The 18,564-nt window shown below is 44.9% G+C and overlaps 2 protein-coding genes across 3 annotated transcripts in view; one reads left to right on the forward strand and one right to left on the reverse strand.

The window, feature by feature from the left end:
• The first annotated feature begins 1,003 nt into the window (after positions 1–1,003).
• Positions 1,004–18,564, forward strand: part of LOC102569748 (olfactory receptor 2A2-like) — a 43,532-nt gene continuing 25,971 nt past the window's right edge. The window contains exons 1-2 of one of the 2 annotated variants that reach the window (XR_009461903.1): positions 1,004–1,210; positions 1,456–3,024. The gene's annotated coding sequence lies outside the window, so the exon portion shown is untranslated. Of the gene's footprint in view, positions 1,211–1,455; positions 3,025–18,564 lie in introns of those variants that run through there. The other variant, XM_059726760.1, reaches the window with a different exon arrangement.
• On the reverse strand, positions 10,927–15,247 carry LOC102565004 (olfactory receptor 10T2-like). The gene has a single exon (XM_059726761.1). It carries the CDS (start codon positions 13,561–13,563, stop codon positions 12,637–12,639), a length of 927 nt encoding a protein of 308 aa, XP_059582744.1. The 5' UTR covers positions 13,564–15,247; the 3' UTR covers positions 10,927–12,636.

Here is an 18,564-nt window from a genome sequence, read left to right on the forward strand (position 1 = left end):
AACCATACAAGAGCAGACAAACCTCCAGGCCTTAGCCCCTGTTGGCCTTTCGCCCTGGAGTCCGTGCTCTGTGCCCATCCACAGATGCCATGAAGGAGGCCTATGCCAGGCATGTACTCTACCCACTGTGTCAACACAGAAGTATTTCGTATGTGCCCAATCCCAGGATGCCTCTCACCTCTGGAGCTAGGCAAGGCATTCCAAGTAGATATGGGGCACATAAAGGTGATCTGTTGCTCACACAAATTTCTTATCTGCTCTGAGCTTATAAGGCTCTGAGCAGATGAGATAATCTTGCTGTAGCCCTTAAGGATAGCTCATCCCAGTCTCTGGTCATTTCCACCTTGATCATGGTGCAGGAGCCTTTCCAGCTGGGCCTAGGCTCAGTACATCAAACGTTCAGATCTGGGAGATTAGCAGGTGCAGTATAGAGTTATCTGACCTACCTCTATGAAACAGCTTGTTTGGGTACTACTACCTATTCAAATGTTGGCAACACTTTGTCGGCAACATTACCTGCTGGGATGAAGGACAATTTAATCAATGTCATAGTCATAGAAACAATCATCATCATCTCATCTCCATTAACCACCCTCTTGTAGGTATACTCATCATGACGTGCAAAGAATAAACAAAATTATAACATGCAGTTAGAAAAATATAATACATTTTTGGCATTTAAAATTCAGACTTCAATGCCTGAAGAGATCGAAGCACAAGGATAAAGGGGAATTGAGAAACATAGTAGTGAGGAGGAATAATGTTCAATGAGAGAAATTCTCTTTTCCATGTATCTTCTAGAGGGCCCTCTTTACCTGTTTGTTCCTCATACTGTATATTGGGGGGGGGGGGGGGAGGGGGGAAGGGGAGTAGCAGTGGATTGATAAAGCTGTAAAAGAGGGATCTTTTTTTTTTTCTTGAATGATTGACTGGCCAGTCCAATGTCCAATGCACACAACAATGCCACAGCTATAAAAAAGACCCACTGCAATGAGGTGGGAATTGCAATTGGAAAACGTTGTGTGCTGTCCCTCAGCAGAGCAGGTGTGCAGTACGACAACCAGGATGTTGAGACAGAAAATGGAAAGAAGAAGGGGCATAGGAAGAAGAATTTGCAGGCAGCAAAGGTCCCTGAAGCCTGCCTCACCTGTCTTCTCACCCCTAGAGATGGACATCTGCTGCCTCTTGTTCCCGTTTCCCCAGGCTGAAGGTAACTCCTGAGTGGGCCCTGAGGAATTATCTGAAGCAATTGTTCCTGTTTCTAGGGTTGCATCAGTGGAGACACAGGGTGGATGGCCATTCTCATTGCCAGAAGCCAAGGCAGCAGGAAAGCTAAATAGCCCCCTCTGACTCTGGTTACTGAGTGGGTTTGCTGGCTTATTTCTGCTTGCTTACTGTCTGTATTGCTGACTTTATCCTTGTTCCTGTTTTCTGCCTTTTGGTTCCTGACTCCAGCCTGGACCCTTTTGCTCCAGACTTACTGGCTCCAGATGCCTACTTGCTCCTAACTTCAGTCCAGACGCCTATTTATTGACAGCCAGCTCCTGCTTTGTGGCTGCAGTTTGACAACCACTGACATCCTTCTCCTTATACTTACGGCTGCCTGCTCTTGACTCCCTCACCAGTGACTCCAATCTGAATCCCTGCTGCCTGCTCCTGACCCCCCTGGCATATGACTTTGTTGGGACCCTTGCTTCTTGACCTTATCTGCTCCTGTTCCTCTACATTATGATGCTTTAAAGGTCAAGTCCCTAATGCCCACATCCCAGTCATACCCCTAATAGTCACCTCATGGGCTGTCTCATATTAGTTGCTCCAGGTGACTGCTCTAGATCATGGACGTGTCCTGTGGTCATGCTGTTATGCTTCCAATTTCATGCAGTGAGCAAAAACAATCATTACTTTCTCTGACCAATGTCTTATGTCGAGCCATTCAAGCATGTGGTATATCATTAGGGTGACCATATGTCCTGGGCAAACAAGGACAGTCCCAACTTCTGTAATCCCGTCCCAGCTGGCAGCAGCAATGCATGCCCAACTGCCTGCCTGGTGCACCATGCCACTTGCATCCCTGCCAGACTGTGCTCTGGGACTATTCACCAACTGGCCAGGACCAGATTATGGAAGCTGGGACTGTCCTGGTTTGCTTGGGACATATGGTCAACCTATATACATCACGTATCTCTGGGAGTACCGTTACAATGTATGTGAGATCCCCTATCAGACCCTATCATAGAACCAGCAAGGGCTACAAAACAGTCACTTGCATCATGATTAGACAACTGAGGGAAAGCAGGGGCTTGGGGCTAGGTCAGAGGGTGGGAGCCATATTACCAAAACCAGGGGCAAATCCAGGGGGAGAGTCTGCAACCCAGGCTAGAGTCAGGATACAGGAATCAGATGCTAAGTATCAATCTGGGGGATAATTTAAGCACTGAACTGCAGGTGGTAACTCAGGTATCCGGCCCCCGGCAACATGACGTTAGGCCACTCGTCATGCAGACAGCATGCAGAGGATCCCAGAGGGGTGAGAGCCTGGAGCCACAAGTAGCCACCCAGGCATTGACCGTTCCAGGGTAGAGTTCTTATCTGCCATGAGGGAGACCTGGGTTTGAAGGCATCAGAGGGGTGAATTGCTGGGGAGAGGGAATTCACACTGGGTAAAAGAGTTCCTTCACTTCTTCCCATCCCCCCTCTGGGGTGCCTCTGCCCTAAATTTTGTGAACCTGCACCTTATAGCTTGTGAAACCCTGTGCCTCAAGCTAGTTGTTGATTTGCATCTGCTAGATGTATATGTGTACCTTACTTTACTGAATCCCCTCTTGTTCTCCTGCACCCATTTCCATCTCCACCTCTTTGTCATAGCTTAACCTGGTTCTTTTCCTATTAAACCCGTATATGGTTAAGTTCCAACTGGTCTCAGCTCTACTCTGTGGGGGATAGGAGGAAAGCACCTTCCCCTCCCACAGTATACTAGCACTTGCTAAATCCCTTCAGTTAGCGAGGGGGTACCTTGTCAGAGTACCATCCGGGTTACACAAGAATATTGGAACTGGGGGGGGGGGGGGAGGCTGATTGGGCCAGGGGTGTTGGGAAAGGACAGGGTGATTGGAGGCTTGTCCATGCTTGTTGACTATGAGAAAAGAACCATGCAAGAGCAAGCAAGCCCCCAGACCTTGGTCCCCATTAGCCTTTCGCCCTGGAGTCCGTGCTCTGTGCCCATCCACATATGCCATGAAGGAAGCCTATGCCAGGCATGTACTCTACCCACTGTGTCAACACAGAAGTATTTCTTACGTGTCCAATCTCGGGATGCCTCTCACCTCTGGAAAGTGACAATGGAGACCACCAGGTGAAGGTGAGCACCAGTTAACCAGTGAGTGCCTCCAGACCCTGTGCCTTCTCTGCTACTGAAGCCACACTTTGGGCTAGCATCTCAGCTCCCTCTACTTTTTCTGGATGAACTCCATGCCCTATCCCTGGCTCCTACAGTATTTATACATTTCTGCAGCTCCTCTCAGAGGCGGGCACATTCTGCTGGGGTAATGGGGAGTGCCCTCTGCCCTGTCTGGTGACTCTGTATAAAATCAGTGACTGCCCCACAGCTCCTGGGCACTGAAGTTTTGGCACTGGCCAGCACTCTCTTTGTGCTTGTATCGAGTGAGAGCTCCCTTGCTCTGTGACTGCCATAGAAGCGCAGAGTACCAGCACTTGGCTGTCTGCATCCAGTGCTTCTTCTACACTAGGCCTCTTCCTGCATAAGGAAAGAAAGAGGAGGTCTTGCGAACCAGGGTATGAGGAGTCTGTCCTAAGGGTTAGGGCCCAGATTAGAGACCACAATGAGGAAGTAAAAGGGCTAGATTCAGGAGGCCAAAAGCCAAGCAACTGGAGGCAAGACAAGGGTCAAGAGTCAAATAAACACCTGAGATCAAGAGCCAGGAATCCAGAGCCTGAGGCAGGAGCCAAGCAAAATGACAGGAGAAGGGGGCAAGGTAAACGCAGGGACCAAAGCAGGAGCTGAGGGCAACACAGCATGTTAGCCAGGCAATGAGGAAAACGGAGCTACAGCTGGGAGATGAAGTGAAGCAGCAGACATCATTCGGCAGGACCTGCAAGTGGTGCAACAATGAGTCCCCATGATCCCCCTGAGGGGCTGGGCTGGCTGACATCCTGCCGCCCAGCTTGCTACAGGCCCATCAAGCACGACTGATTCCAACCAGGCAAGTCTGGACCTTAGTGCAAGTCCTTAACTTCACCAGGAGAGTTATTCTCAGGGGTTGCCTAGCATCCTGCATCTGCCCAGGTGCCCCCATAACCTAGTGACTAGGGCACTTGCTCAGTTCTTGCATCTCTCCTACTTCCCAGCCCAGTGCTCTAACCACTAAGCCACAGGCCTCTCTCAAGCTCTTCTCTTCAAGCAGAGCTACTGCCCCTTGCATTTCATAAACATTGGCTACAATAGGTAGAGAGCAGGGAGGATGTTTTTGCCCCGTTAGGTGTGAAGGTCCAGGCTAGAATCCAGGACCCCTTTCCCAAAGGTGATACTCAGTCATATTGTGAGATCCCATACTGTACTCTGACCTTGTCTAGATTGTATCATTGTATTCCAAATCAACATGTACTTCTCCATGCTACCCCTGCATATAAATTCAAATAGCAATGCATTGAGTTTGATCATGTGAGGGTGTCTTCTGAGCCATTTGTATGAAACTTGCCTTAGGCTTTTGTCTAATGTACCTAGAATAAATGCAGGTTCTCTCATTTTCTTCTGGTATCTGTAAGTGAGTGTTGTCCACCATCAGATGGTTCTTCACCCAACATGACCTCTTTGGCATCCTTGTGTCCCTGAAGAAACACCTTTTCACCACACTTGACCAGTCTTTCATCCATTATTCCAGTAAGGAGCTTCCAGTCCATGGGCAAGCAAGCTAAGTATCTTGCACCTTGAATCTGCTCTTTCATTCCACATGGTTTTTTTAATGGGCAGGGTGTTCCCTTCCACCATTCAGTTAGTTACATGTTGTTAGACATACCATGAGCAGATGATATGTATTTTTAGCACCTTAACCAGTAATTTTGGATTCCATCCTAACCTGGTTCTTTAAAATTGGAGAATTTTCTCAGCCTCCTCAGTACTTCCCCTACTTCGATCTGGACTTCACTTTGATTAATCGTGCCATTTCATCTTCATCAGTCACAGTAGCGGGAGCAGCAGCAGCCAAAATTACCCACTATTTTACAAATACATTCTTGCCCTGAAGAATCTACAGGATAAGATTTTCAAAAGTGATTGTTAATTTTGGGTCTGTCATTTATGTCTCTAGAACTTGAGAGACCTTAAAGAGCCCTCATTTTAAGAGGGTGAAGATGTCTTACTTTCTGAAAAAACAGCTGCTTTAAGATGCGTTAAAATGGACACACTCAGAATTGATGTTCTCAGAATCACTAAACTCTTGGGATACATTCTACAATAAATCCTTGGTACGATAAATTCAATGGTACTGTTTTATATTGTATTTGTATTCCATGGTAAATTATATATTAATACGTTTTCAGTCCTAATCAGAAAAAAAATGGTAAGTTTTATTTAGATGAACAGTTCGAAATAATAGGTTTATTTAAAAATGACAAAATATTTACTGTTAACATTTTTTATGTTAACATTTTCACTACCCTTAAAGTATTTCATCTCAGTTTGTAGAGCTGTCCTGGAATGACTCACTTCAACCTAGTACTAACATGTATTTCCCAGAAAGAAGTGTTGCGTCCTGGGAGCTGTAAGTCTCCCATGCTGTTGCCCCCATGCTCTCCTATGGGCAAGGTTCCCTTGATGCATTACACTCCATAGAACAGGCCATCCGAAGTGCATCCCCTATGGGACAATGCAGCACAATGGAAGAACAGTTAAGCAGTACATGGATTCAAAGTGAAATGTTTCAGAACAGTTCAAAAACAAAATTATTGAAATTCATCTTTTCCAGACCAGCTCTCGTACTCATCCTGAACAGCTTTAATACCAAGGGTTCTCTTAACCCGTAAGCAATTTATATTGCTCAGTGGGCACGTCCACACGAGGCACTTTACTGCACAGTAGAACTAATAACTGTCAGTAATTGTCTGCATCTACACTTGCAAAAGCTTACTGTGCAGTAAGTGGCTCTAATTGCAAGTAAATTTGCTACCTCCAAATTCAAGTAGCAAATTTACTCAAGATTAGTAGCTGTGCAGTAGTATACATGTAGATGCCTGACTGGCAGCAAATGTGCTCCCAGTCAGCTGGGCAACAGGGGGCGGGAGATTGTTCTCTGCCTCCTGCGAAGTTTCCTAGTGCCAGGACAGTCTCCCCTCTCCAGAGCCCGGGCAGGAATAATGTCCCTCTACCCCAACAGCTGGGAGCTCCCAGCCCTCATTTTCCAATCGTAGGTTTGAGACTGGGGCTGAAAGATCTTTATCTCCCAGTGCCAGCTCCATGGTCATGAGACAAGCATTGTCAGAGAAGGATGTCCCACCTCAGGTCCTACAGCCATGGGGCTTGGGCTGGGAAACAAGGATCTCTCAGCTTGAGCCCTGTGATTGTGGAGTGGGGGCTGGGAGCTCCCAGGTTCAGGAGCAAAGTCCCAGCCCACACCAGGAGACAGCTCTCTTGGCCCCTGGGCTAGGACCCAGGGGGAGCCTAGTGCTTCCCTGGCTGCTGCAGGGTCCGGTTGGAGGGCTGCAGGAAGCAGGAGCAGTTTGCTACTAGGAGCAGCAAATCTGCTCTCGTGTCCCTGCACGTGTAAACATCTGCCCTGGAGCATTTACTGTCAAGTAACTTACTTGAGAGTAAACTGCTCCCATATCTTTGGCATGTGTAGACATGCCCAGTAATGATCTCTGATGCAACTGGTCCTTAGGCTCAGACCCACCAACTCTTTCATTTCCTTGAAAACCCTTTTGGCCTATTCAAACTGCATAGAGAAGTGTTGGCCAACCTGAAGCACAACTGCTACAAATGGCATGGGTATGCTCTGTGGGTGGCAAATGGCAGATCTGGGAGGGGGAAAACAGCACAGCAACACAAGGGCAGGGAGTAGAGCAGCAGATCAAACAAGAAAAAGCCCATGGCAGGGAGCAGAAAGCAGAATAGCATATCAAAAAGGTTGTACAGGGCACAGACAAGAAAGTAGAACAGCAGATCAGGTGTATTCTGGAACATTACTCAGTGTGTTTGAAACAACCTCTCCATTAATCTTTGCCTATCTCTGCTGTCTTGTGTTCCTCAGGTTTCTTTAAATAATGCTATTCAAGCTATGGACATGTTGATCATAGGATCATAGAATCATAGGAAAGTATGGTTGGAAGGGATCTTATGAGGTCATCTACTTGAGCCTCCTGCACAAAGAAGAAACATCTCTGACTAAACTGCCCTGCCCAAGTGTCTATCTAAACTGTTCTTGAAATTTCCAGGAATGAGATTCCACAACTTCTCTACGTATCCTATTCCAATGCTTGACCACTCGCATAGGCAGAAAATTCTGCCTAATCTCCAACCTAAATTATCTGTGCTGCAGTTTGAGACCATTGTTCCTAATTCTGTCCTCTACAGCCGCATAGAAAAGGCTATCTCCCTCCTCTTTATAACTGCTGTCAGGTATTTGAAGACTGACTCAATCTTTTCTTCTCCAGACTAGATAATCGTGGTTCTTTTAGCCTTTTCTCAAAAATCATTGCACAACAGGTATGCTCCCTTCACCACATGTAAGGAGGCCCTGATGGAGGCACTGGAAAAGGAGAAACATAGTCAGCAAACTGTCACCCACAAGAGGAGGCACAGGGTGGTCGTGGTGGGGGACTCCCTCCTACGGGGCACCAAAGGACCCATTTGCCATCCAGTTCCCCTAGCTTGAAAGATCTGCTGCCTCCCTGGGGCCCGCATCCAGGATGTTGCGGAGAGGATCCCTAGGCTCGTCTGGCCCTCCAACCACTACCCCATGCTCCTCATCCACGTGGCATGAATGACACTGTCAGAAGTAATCCAGACTGAGTCATGAGTGACTACAGGGCTCTGAAGTCTGAGCTCAAGGGATAGGAGGTGCAGGTAGTCTTTTCCTCTGTGCTCCTGGTCACAGGTCATGAACCTAGGAGGGTAGGATGTGTCATTAAATGAACCGATGACTCCGGCGGTGTTGCTACCAAGAGAACTTTGGTTTCTTTGACTACAGTGCACATTTCAGGGAGAGAGGACTCCTGGGAAGGGACGGTATCTTCCTCATATGGAGGGGTAAGTCCCTGTTCTCAACCAGAATGGCCAATTTTCTAGATAGGGCTTTAAACTAAGATCACTGGGGGACAGGGAAACATTGACTAGAGCATGGCTGGGGACCGGCACACAAGAAAGTTCCAATGTTGGCAACACTAGGAGTGCCAGTGTTGCAAGAGTTGAGGGAATGGTTCTCCCTCAGCATGACATAAAATTGAGGGTCTCAACTGGAAGACTCAGGTGCCTGTACACTAATGCCAGGTGCATGAGGAACAAGCAGGAGAGCTAGCCCTCCTACTCTCCAGTGGGCATTACGATCTAGTAGGTATTATGGAGACCTGGTGGGACTCCGCACATGATTGGAACAGAGCCATAGGCGTGCTCCAAATGCAATCTCATGCATGTGGGGATGTGCCTACTGAAATCTTAAAACAAGGGGGAGAGGAGATATGAAGAATATCTCACATTCAAACACTTGCCTAACTCTATCCCAACTATGCAATTGGTCCAAGAAATCCCTCCTTCTTGCATACTATTTCCTGGATCATCATGCCTACAGTACAACATTACTGTAATAATATCACTGTGTTACCCACAGCACTCCATTTAGAAGAGTACACCTCAGATCATAGCAAGTGGAAATTAATTAACACCACACTGGAGTAGCTTTGACTCAGATGGACAAGCACAATCTATGGAGATAGTGCTTAGGCCTTCTTTGGGTTTGCCCCATGGAAAGTCCAACTGAGATCTACCACAACTGTGAACCACAGCAAAAAAGGAAAGTGCTATGTATATGTCACAGTAGTCATAATTGGGTGGCCTGGAAAAAACAAAGGTGGATATTTCATCATTCTTTCCATCCCAGAGCAGCTAGGATCTGTGACTCCCACATGGCACAGAGCAGGGATGCAGAAGTCTGTGGAGATGAGCCACATGAGATATCATTAGGGAGCCAGTGCTTACAAGATAACAAGACCTAAGAGGCTCCAAGAAGTTGCTCTGGTGATCTAAGTGCAAAGTCCCTGGTGCCATATAGTTATGGCCAATAAGCCACAGTGGGGATTGATAAAAGGTTTCTGGTTTGGAAAGTATTTAAATGTCTGTACATTGGAGATGATTGAGGGGCTGGCTGAGATTATTTTTATTATGTTAAAATTGTCCAATTTTACATCATGAGGACCCTGAAAGCATATGAAAAATTAATGGAGTAATTCAGGACTCCTTCATCAGGAAAATGGAAAGCTCAGGAACATGCAATAAGCCTTTCATGCTCTGCCATCTTCCTGTTATGCCAAAGACAGGGGATACCATTGCAGGGGTGTAGGGGTGACTGTATGTCAGATAAGCATATACAAGTTGGTCTAATCTAGTTACCCTGGGTAACAAGAGCAGTGAAGAAGCAATGACACAAACTTCAGTGTAATCTAGAAACCTGAGGATATGCCCAGGGTCTAACTGAGCGGTAGCCCAATCACAATGGGTCAGATCCTATTCTACATATTAGACACCAAAGTAGACTTAAGCATGTAAGTGCAAACCTATTCCACCCTGCTTGCCTCCTGAAACAGGATTAGTCTGGCTATTTTTACAAGACACGGTCATTTTACACTTAAGACTAAGTCACAAAGAAAGTAGCAAAAGGAGAAGGACCCACCCACTTCTCACATTAGCTGTTTTTCATGGACTTGAGGAGAACGCAGTAGGATCACACTTAAGCACCTGGTAGGTGGTATAGGAGGATATGGCCCCGTGTCCATGGGCCTGTTCAGGAGTTCTGTAGGGGCTGATCTGCTCAGAAAGTGGAAGGAACTAATCTCTTCCCAGGGTCATGGCTAAGAGGCCATGCCCCCTAGCCTAGGGCTGTTGCTGCAGGATCTCTTTTACAAGAGACCCCTCCGAGGGGACAATGTCCATCTACTACAGGCGTTGTGAAAAGACACTTGAAAGATAGAAGGAAGAGGACCATACCCCCTGCAGTAGAGTCTGTAAAAATTTGGCTATGGGGTAAAATACCTTTCTGATCCCAAATGTGACAAATGGTCTGACACTAAGCAGAGGGGCAAGACCCGTTAACCCTTTAGTCCCAGCACGAGCATCAGCACACCCCAGTCAAGGTCCCCTGTGTTAGCTGCAGCCAACACATAATGCTCCTGAGGAAATAATAAATAAATAAACAAACAAACAAACCCTGATGCCTGTTGCAGCCAAAGGGAAATCAATTCCTTCCTAGTCTCATGTGGTAATGACCAAAAGCCCAAAAGCATGGGGAAACCATCCACTCTCCGTTCTGCTCTGCAACCATGGTACCATCTCTGTGTATGTACAGAACAGCAAAAGTATGAGGATACAGTCTTTCTATTTTCATTCATGCAAAGAACCTGTGCTATCACAATAAATATGGAATTATTCCACCTTTTATGGCTGCAGGAGTAAATAGTCCATGTGTCCATGTTGTGCTGCAAGTAAACTGCACCCTGAACAGAGGGAGGCTAGATGCTGAGCTAATGGGCACAAATTGTAGTGGCCAAGAGACATACTGTACCTCTGAGCTAGTCAGAATATTGAAAACTTACATATTGAGGCAGGGTTCCCATTTTGGGGCTCTGTAACTATAATAATCTCTAAATAATGATATGAATTTGAATAGAATAGAACAACAGCAAAACTGTTTTATCACAGGACTTTATTAAATTGTAAGAAACACAGCATTGGAAAAAATAAATGCTTCTAGTCAAAAACAAATAATGATACAGATGATGCAGAAGACAGAAAAAGTTTTCCAGTGACTCGATATATTGTGAGATCACCTTTGGCTCTGATGGAAGCCATCAGATGTGTAACAGAGACGCACAAAAACACAACAACTGTTAATATCCAAATACCCTACACCTTACACTGATCTCTAGAAGTAATTCTGCCAAAAGTTGCTCCTATGTTTGCTCAGTAGACCTCAGTAAAGTAGTATGGAATACATGTAGCAATTAGTGTTTGTACAATCCCTCTACTTGTAATATAATTTCTCCCTAATTAATCATAAGAATGGGAGGATTAGTAGTCATCCTCTTCAACTGTAAGATAATAGGTATAATTTTTCCAAAACATAACATATAGCCATATATGTATCATTATGATATCTTAAATTAGACATTGGTTTTTTTTTTTCCAACATAAAATTTTGAAAAAAAGTCTTAACTAATATTTTTATTAGGAAAACAAGATTGTGTCTACCTTTCAGTAATTGCCTTTTTATTATGGAATATATATATATATATATATATATATATATATATATATATGTTATAATATATATAGTATACATATATCACTTCAAGCTGAGCCAAAACAGGACAAATTCCACTGCCAGTGGCAAGTTCTATAAAAAAGTCAAAAGTACCTAAAAATGAAGAGGAAATAGCCTTTTCCCTTTTTCATCACTCTCATTATGGCTGCACTAGAACATGTCTTAATCGGGATATATTGCCTTATTGAATTATCATATGGAGGAGTCAGGTTTGCTGATGGCCATAGTCAACTGGCCAGTCAATGCCAAATCCTGTTTAGTGTCATATTTAAAACTGGAGTTTGAGTTTGCCTAGATGAACTGATGCTTCACACATGCTGGTCATGAATGCACAGACTATGGAGAGGTCCACTTACTTGACCCCTCACAATTGTATTTGTAATAATAAGAAATTTTGGTGAATTCAAGCTTTGAGTGTTTTATGAGGATGTCAGAGTTTAAAAGTCAAAGTCTACTTTTATTATACTTGCATCAATTTATGCTCATTGAGTCAGATTACTGTTTTGTGACTCAGGATTGAGAGAACTTTATTCCCGGCGTGTCTAAGGAGGTGTGATTTATATACAAAGGGTTTAGAAGAAGATGTAGCCAGAAAACCAACATACAAAACAGCCTGAAGAGATGTAAGTGACCGTCACCCAAAATACAATGGTAATCACCCCCTAACATGACTATTTGTAGTCAGTGGACAAAATCCTGTTGACTTAACTGGAAGTAGGATGAGGCTCCTCCACTTTAATTTATAACTCCTTCAGATCCTTTGCAGGGTAAGTTGCACTTAGATTTTCTCAGACTTAGATAGGTTCCTGGACAAATTTTAAGCAGAACCACTCTGCATATCTCCTAGGCATGTGGCATAGTGTCTTACTGTAGAGTCTTCCTCTACTCTTCTATTATATGTTGCTAAAAACACTGGTTGATTTAATATAATGACCCTTGCCATGGGAGCGGTCTCTCCTCCTTGCACATGGTTCTTTTACTTTGGGTAAGATTGTCCATCCAGTTGGTGCTTGTACAAAATTAAAATTATTTAGGTAAGATTGTCTTTGATATCTGATCTCTAGTAGGACCGCTGTCACAGTATACATGTAAACTATGTTCTGCCCAGAGCTTTCCTCAGTGCTATTTGTACATCCTTATTTCTTAGACTATACACCATGGGGTTCAACAAAGGAGTCACCACTGTGTAAGTGACAGAAATCAAGGTGTCTTTATCTAGTGAGTAAGTGGATTTGGGTCTCAAATAGATAATAGAAGCACATCCAAAATGCACAATGACCACAATGAGATGAGACGTGCAGGTGGAGAAGGCTTTCTGCTTACCCTCAGCAGTAGGAATTTGCAGGATGGTAATGAGGATGAACAGATAAGAAAGAAGAATCAGTAAAAATGACCCAAATACAACCACAACACAAAATATGAAAATGACAATTTCAATTACATTGTTGTCTGTGCATGAGATTTTAATGACTGGTGCCATGTCACAAAAGAAGTGGTTTATTTTATTTATGCCACAGACAGGCAATCTGAATATAAAATATGTATCTATTAGGGATAAAACAAATCCAGTTACTACTGAAAATGCCACTAACTGAACTCTGACTTTTTGGTTCATGAGGATGTGGTAATGTAAAGGTTTGCATATGGCGACATAGCGATCATATGCCATTGCTGCTAGAAGCATACAGTTTGTGCCTCCAAAACTGATAAAGAAAAACATCTGGGTAGCACACCCAGTAAAAGAAATTGTCTTCTTTTCGGTTAGCAAGTTTACCAGCATATTGGGAATAACAACAAACGTGTAGCAGGTCCCTGAAAAAGAGAGAATTGAGAGGAAGAAATACATGGGAATGTGAAGAGTATGATCAACACTTATGATTATCATCAATATTATATTTCCAGCCAGTGTGATCAGGTACATGAGAAAAAACATCGTGAACAATGGAATCTGCAAACTAGGAAAATTGGAAAATCCAATCAGGATGAATTCTGTCACCATGGTTTGATTCTCTGTGTTCATGTATGCAGGATGGTTGATCTATAAAGAAATTATTGACAAAGATACAGGAGAAATAACAGTATTAGTGGTGATAACACAGATCATCCTCGAATACCGTAGACAACATTTTGTGAGAGAAACATATCTTTCCAATAGAAAGTCTCAAGTTGCATAAAGGTACTTTTGCAATGTAACTACATTTATAATAGTGGAATGACAATAGCAACAGTAATCAGCATTTCAGCAATAATCAAGCCATTTTAAGATCTCCTGTACTGTTGCAAACATTGTTGAATTTAACACCACAACATTTCTTTGTAAATAAATGTTTTTGAAAAATTGATGGAGAGGAAATAGAGTTTAAGTATCTTACCTTAAAGTCACATTTGAATTACCATGGAACAGGAACAAGAACAAAATGAAAAAAAAATACTTTGGCTTTTTCCCCCTGAATTTTTCATTATTCAGTCTCCCAGAAAACTGACATTATTACCTTGAAAAAGAGGGCTCTTTGAGTACATGACATGTCTCAGAACTGAATGATTTACAGATAGGGAAAGAATTAGATCCTTTTCTTTTCAGACAAATGTTTTCCTCTTGGTATTGTAATATCAAGCCCAGAAATTGTTTGAAGACAAGAGGTATTTCTTCAACATCTTCAAAATTCAGAGGTTTAGGGTGTCAGATAAAATGGGCCTTGAATTCATTCTGTAAAAATATCATATTAAAAATGAATGCATTTTAAATTTTAAAAAAATGTTATAAACAGTTCAAGTAACATATTTGGAGCAAATAGAAAGTTTTGCCACTGGGCTGCCCAATCAACTTCAGCAATAAGATACCACCGCACAGCACAGAACAAGAACAGGAACTCTTTAGTTTTCATGTGAGAAACGCTGAGAAATCATTTGGCTCTGGTGCAAACAAACCCCCTTTGAAATCACTGGGATCTTTGCTCCTAAGTTACCCAGTTATGCTAATAAACAGATACATTGTTCAATGAATCTTGAGTCAGAGACTTTCAAATGCTTCTGGGATCTGTTCCTTTAGGCTGCAGGCAAACGTGCCTCTTGTGTAATGCTAAAAGAAGAGATTCAACTCCAGCATGCCCAACTCTTGCTTCAGCTTCCTATCCAAGTCAGTCAAAAAGGTTCTCCGTTATCTGAATAAGAAGCAAAGATCAAATGAGCTGAAAAGGAAAAAATCATAGGTACATTCTCAAAATAATCATAGTTACATTCTCAACAATGAGGAAAAAGAAAGGAGGCAGGATGCAGCACAGTTCTTCTGTTTGCCAAAGATTCACAACAAACCCACTTTATAAGGGTGGATCCAGTGTTTGATAGACCTTGGGGACATGGTCTTTGAGGCAGATCAAACCCTAGGACTAATTAGTAACATTATTATCAGGGGTGAATGTTTAAATGCATTGAACTTCACAGGTGATTATTAGTGCAAGGGAATAAAATTTCAACCTAAGGAAAACTTTAACTGGAATACCACAACATGCTTCAAAAATGGGAGTCCCTGATCCAAAAGTATTTCTTTTTTCTTCTTGTCTGTGAGACTGCATTTGGAATGAAAACGGAAAGGTGCAGAAAAAAAACAAATCTTTCAATATTGAATCCTGAGTATAGTTGAATTATGTGTGTCCCCTGTGAAATTATGTCCTAATGACAGAGCAAGAACAAGTTAAGTTTGCAGGTTTTGGTTCATTTTCTCTGTATTTTAGCACAACTGAAATAACAAAAAAACCTCAACCCCCTAGAATGGAGCATTGCAGCACAACACAGAAAACGATGAGTTGCGAGGCAAATGTACGAGCCAGCACTTTAATCCATTCCTTCCTGCTCAGTTCCAAATAGTGACGACTGCTAAACTCAGCTTTGGATACCTCTTTTGGCTTGCTTTGTATAACCTTGATCTTCTCTTTCAGTTCAGCTCTCACATCAGAAGTATCTTCTTGATTAAATTTATAATGAGCCATGTATCTTCCTCCCCCCCCCCCAAACACAAACACACTTGGGTTCAAACTATGAACTGAAGAAAGAAGGCAAAAAAGGCCTGCGGCCCAAAGAGGGCACAGGCTGATACAGTAACACTACAATAATGCAGTAAAGAACAATATGATACAATCCAAATAAACTACAGGTTTCCCTCACTTTATGTGAGTTCTGTACATACAAATTCACTCTTATGCAATTTACCTTTTTATACCAAAATTTTGTTATACATGAGGTAAATTCACTCTTATGCGATCGGTGTGGTGGAAGCCCGTAGTCAGATGCTTTGTGTAGTGCAGGGGTGTCCAACCTTTTTGAATGTGGGGCCAGATCACGAACTTTTTATCACCCAGTGGGCCGGTGAGCCATATTCAAAGATGTCACAGGAGGTGGTATCATATCAGGAAGTGATGTCACGTGACCTTTGACACCAATGAATTTGCAGGGGTTGACATGGTGCTGGTTGACATGGCATGCATGCTTGGGTTGACATGGTGCTGCAGGAGCCGCTTGACTACAACCGGATTGACCTGGTGCTGGACAAGCCTCAGGGCCTGGCTCGGGTTAACCTGGGGCCCGCCCAGCCTGCTGGTGCCATGGCCAGGTTGACATGGTGCTGCAGGACCCACCTGGGCAGAACCGGGTCAGCACCAGCCAGGAAAAGCAAAATGCAGCTGAAGCTGGCTTCCCATGTGCTGCTGAGGACAGGAGGAGGCTGGCCAGCAGAAGTGGCGGCGGAGCTGTGTGCCGCTCAGGACTGACCAGCGCAGGCTCGTTCCGTCCCGAGCAGCACACGGCTCTGCTGTCGCTTCTGCTGGCCGGTGCAGACCCGGCCGGGCTCCTCCTGTCCTCAGCAGCACATGAGAAGTAGCCCCTTGGGGCCTTGTGTGTGGGTGGCCAGGCCCAGAGAGCCGTGGTGCCTGGGGGGGAGATTGGCTGGGGGAGCAGGCGCCGCCTTGCTGTGGGGCTGGGCAGGGCAGGGCAGCGGGGCTGGCTTGAAGCGGGTGGGTGAGGAAGCAGGCGTGGGCTGGCAGTGCCTCCCATGCGGGGCCCCAGGCCCCAAGGGGGTAAGAAGCTCCCCTTCTCTTGCTGCCGGCTGGGACCCACAGGCAGGTTCTGACAGCCTCGCCATAGTCCCACAACTGTGGCGACTCTGCACTGTGTGTCACCGCCCTGCATTCCACGCCACTGCCGCCACCCCGCACCACCACCGCTGCAGCTCTGCCCTCTGCAGTGGCAGCTCCGCAATCTACAGCGGCTCCGCGCTCTGCAGTGGCGGTGCTGCTGCTGCCGCAGGACAGATAAAATGGCTTGGTGGGCCGCATAGCAGCCCATGGGCTGTATGTTGGACAAGCCTGGTGTAGTGCATTGTGGGGAGTGACGCACATCAAAATATAGCCTCCTGAGTGGATCTGTGCTCCTTGCTCATTGTCTGTGATACATTTTTCTGTAGTTGACATCCCCATTATTGTAATATTCACCTCGCCCCTGTGCTTGTGTGTACTGTCTGATGTTGGTGAGTACCAAAATTATTTTGTAAAAGTGGTAGAAATGGGTCTGGGTGTCAGGACAGTTGAGGTCTTGGAACGTATCCCTATTTGTTACACTGTAAAGTGGGTTCCCTTTATGCAAATTCAAGTTATGCGCTGTTTTCCAGTAACACATGTACAGCATAAAGCAAAGGTAGGCAACATTTTTTGGCCGGAGTGCTGAAAAACCACAATGTCTACCTTGGGAGGTGCCAGAGGGCCGACATGCCAGAGCCTGGAGCAGCTGTTTGCAGCTTCCCAGCTGCAGCCGACCCACGGAGCCCAGTCTGCTTGCAGCAGGGCTTGCAGCCTCCCAGGCACCTGCTAGGAGCAACCTGGGCTCTGTGGCTGGCAACAGCTGCTTAGAGCCTGGGCTGGCAGTGGTGTGCCAAGCAAGATGGCCTTGTGTGCCATGCTCGGCATGCATACCGGGGTTTGCTGACACCTGGCATAAAGCGAGGGAAACCTGTACAGTTAAATATAATCTGAACAAAAGACAAAAGTGCCCTTGTTGCAAAATAAAAAAAAAATACCATATTGTTTTTGTTCTTTTTTTTATAGGAGTGTCATTTGCAAATCAAGGGAAATTATTTTTCTGCTGTATTCAGAACTGGTGAGGCCTCAGCTGGGGTATTGTGTCTGGTTTTGGGCCCCACACTTCACATTAAATGTGGATAATTTGGAAAGATTCTAACAGAAAGAGATAAAATGATTGGAGGCCTCAGCAACATGATTTTTCATAGATTGTATGGGGCTGGAAGGGACCTCGCAAAATCATTAGGTCCAGCCCCCCTGCACCAGGCAGAAAGACAACTGGGGTCAGGTGACCCCAGCGAGGTAACTGTCCAGTCTCCTCTTGGAGATTTCTAGGGTAGGTGATTGCACCGCCACTGGAAGGAGGTCACAGTCTGGACACCCAATCTGTGAAGAAGTTCTCCCTAGTGTTAAGTCTAAAACTGTCTTTCAGGAGTTTGTGGCCATTACTCCTGGTTTTCCCCAAGGGTGCCCTGGTGCACAGTTGTTTGCTGAGCCCTTGCTGTACTCCCCTAATGTAGCGGTAAGTTACATGTCCCATCTCAGCCATGTCCCCTCTCAGCCACTCTCTTTTTTAGACTGAAGACACCCAAGCCCCTCAGCCTTTCTTCGTATGGCTTGCCTTGCAAGTCACTGACCATATGGGTGGCTCTTCTCTGGACTCTCTCAAGCTTTTCCACATCCTTGTTGAAGTGTGGCACCCAGAACTGGATGCAGTACTCCACCTGCAGTCTCACCAATGGTGAGTAAAGCAGAAGGATCACTTTCTTGGCTTTGCTTGAGATGCATCAGATGATGCATGTCAGAGTATTGCTTGCCCTACTGGCTACAGCATCACACCTACAGCTCATGTTGATACTGTGGTCTATTATAAATCCCTTTCAGTCACGGTGCTAATCAGTTTGGCACCACCGAGCCTGTAAGCATGTTGGGGATTGTTTGTCCCCAGGTGGAAC

This window comes from Alligator mississippiensis, chromosome 4, assembly GCF_030867095.1.
Source record: "Alligator mississippiensis isolate rAllMis1 chromosome 4, rAllMis1, whole genome shotgun sequence".
Taxonomy (NCBI): domain Eukaryota; kingdom Metazoa; phylum Chordata; order Crocodylia; family Alligatoridae; genus Alligator; species Alligator mississippiensis.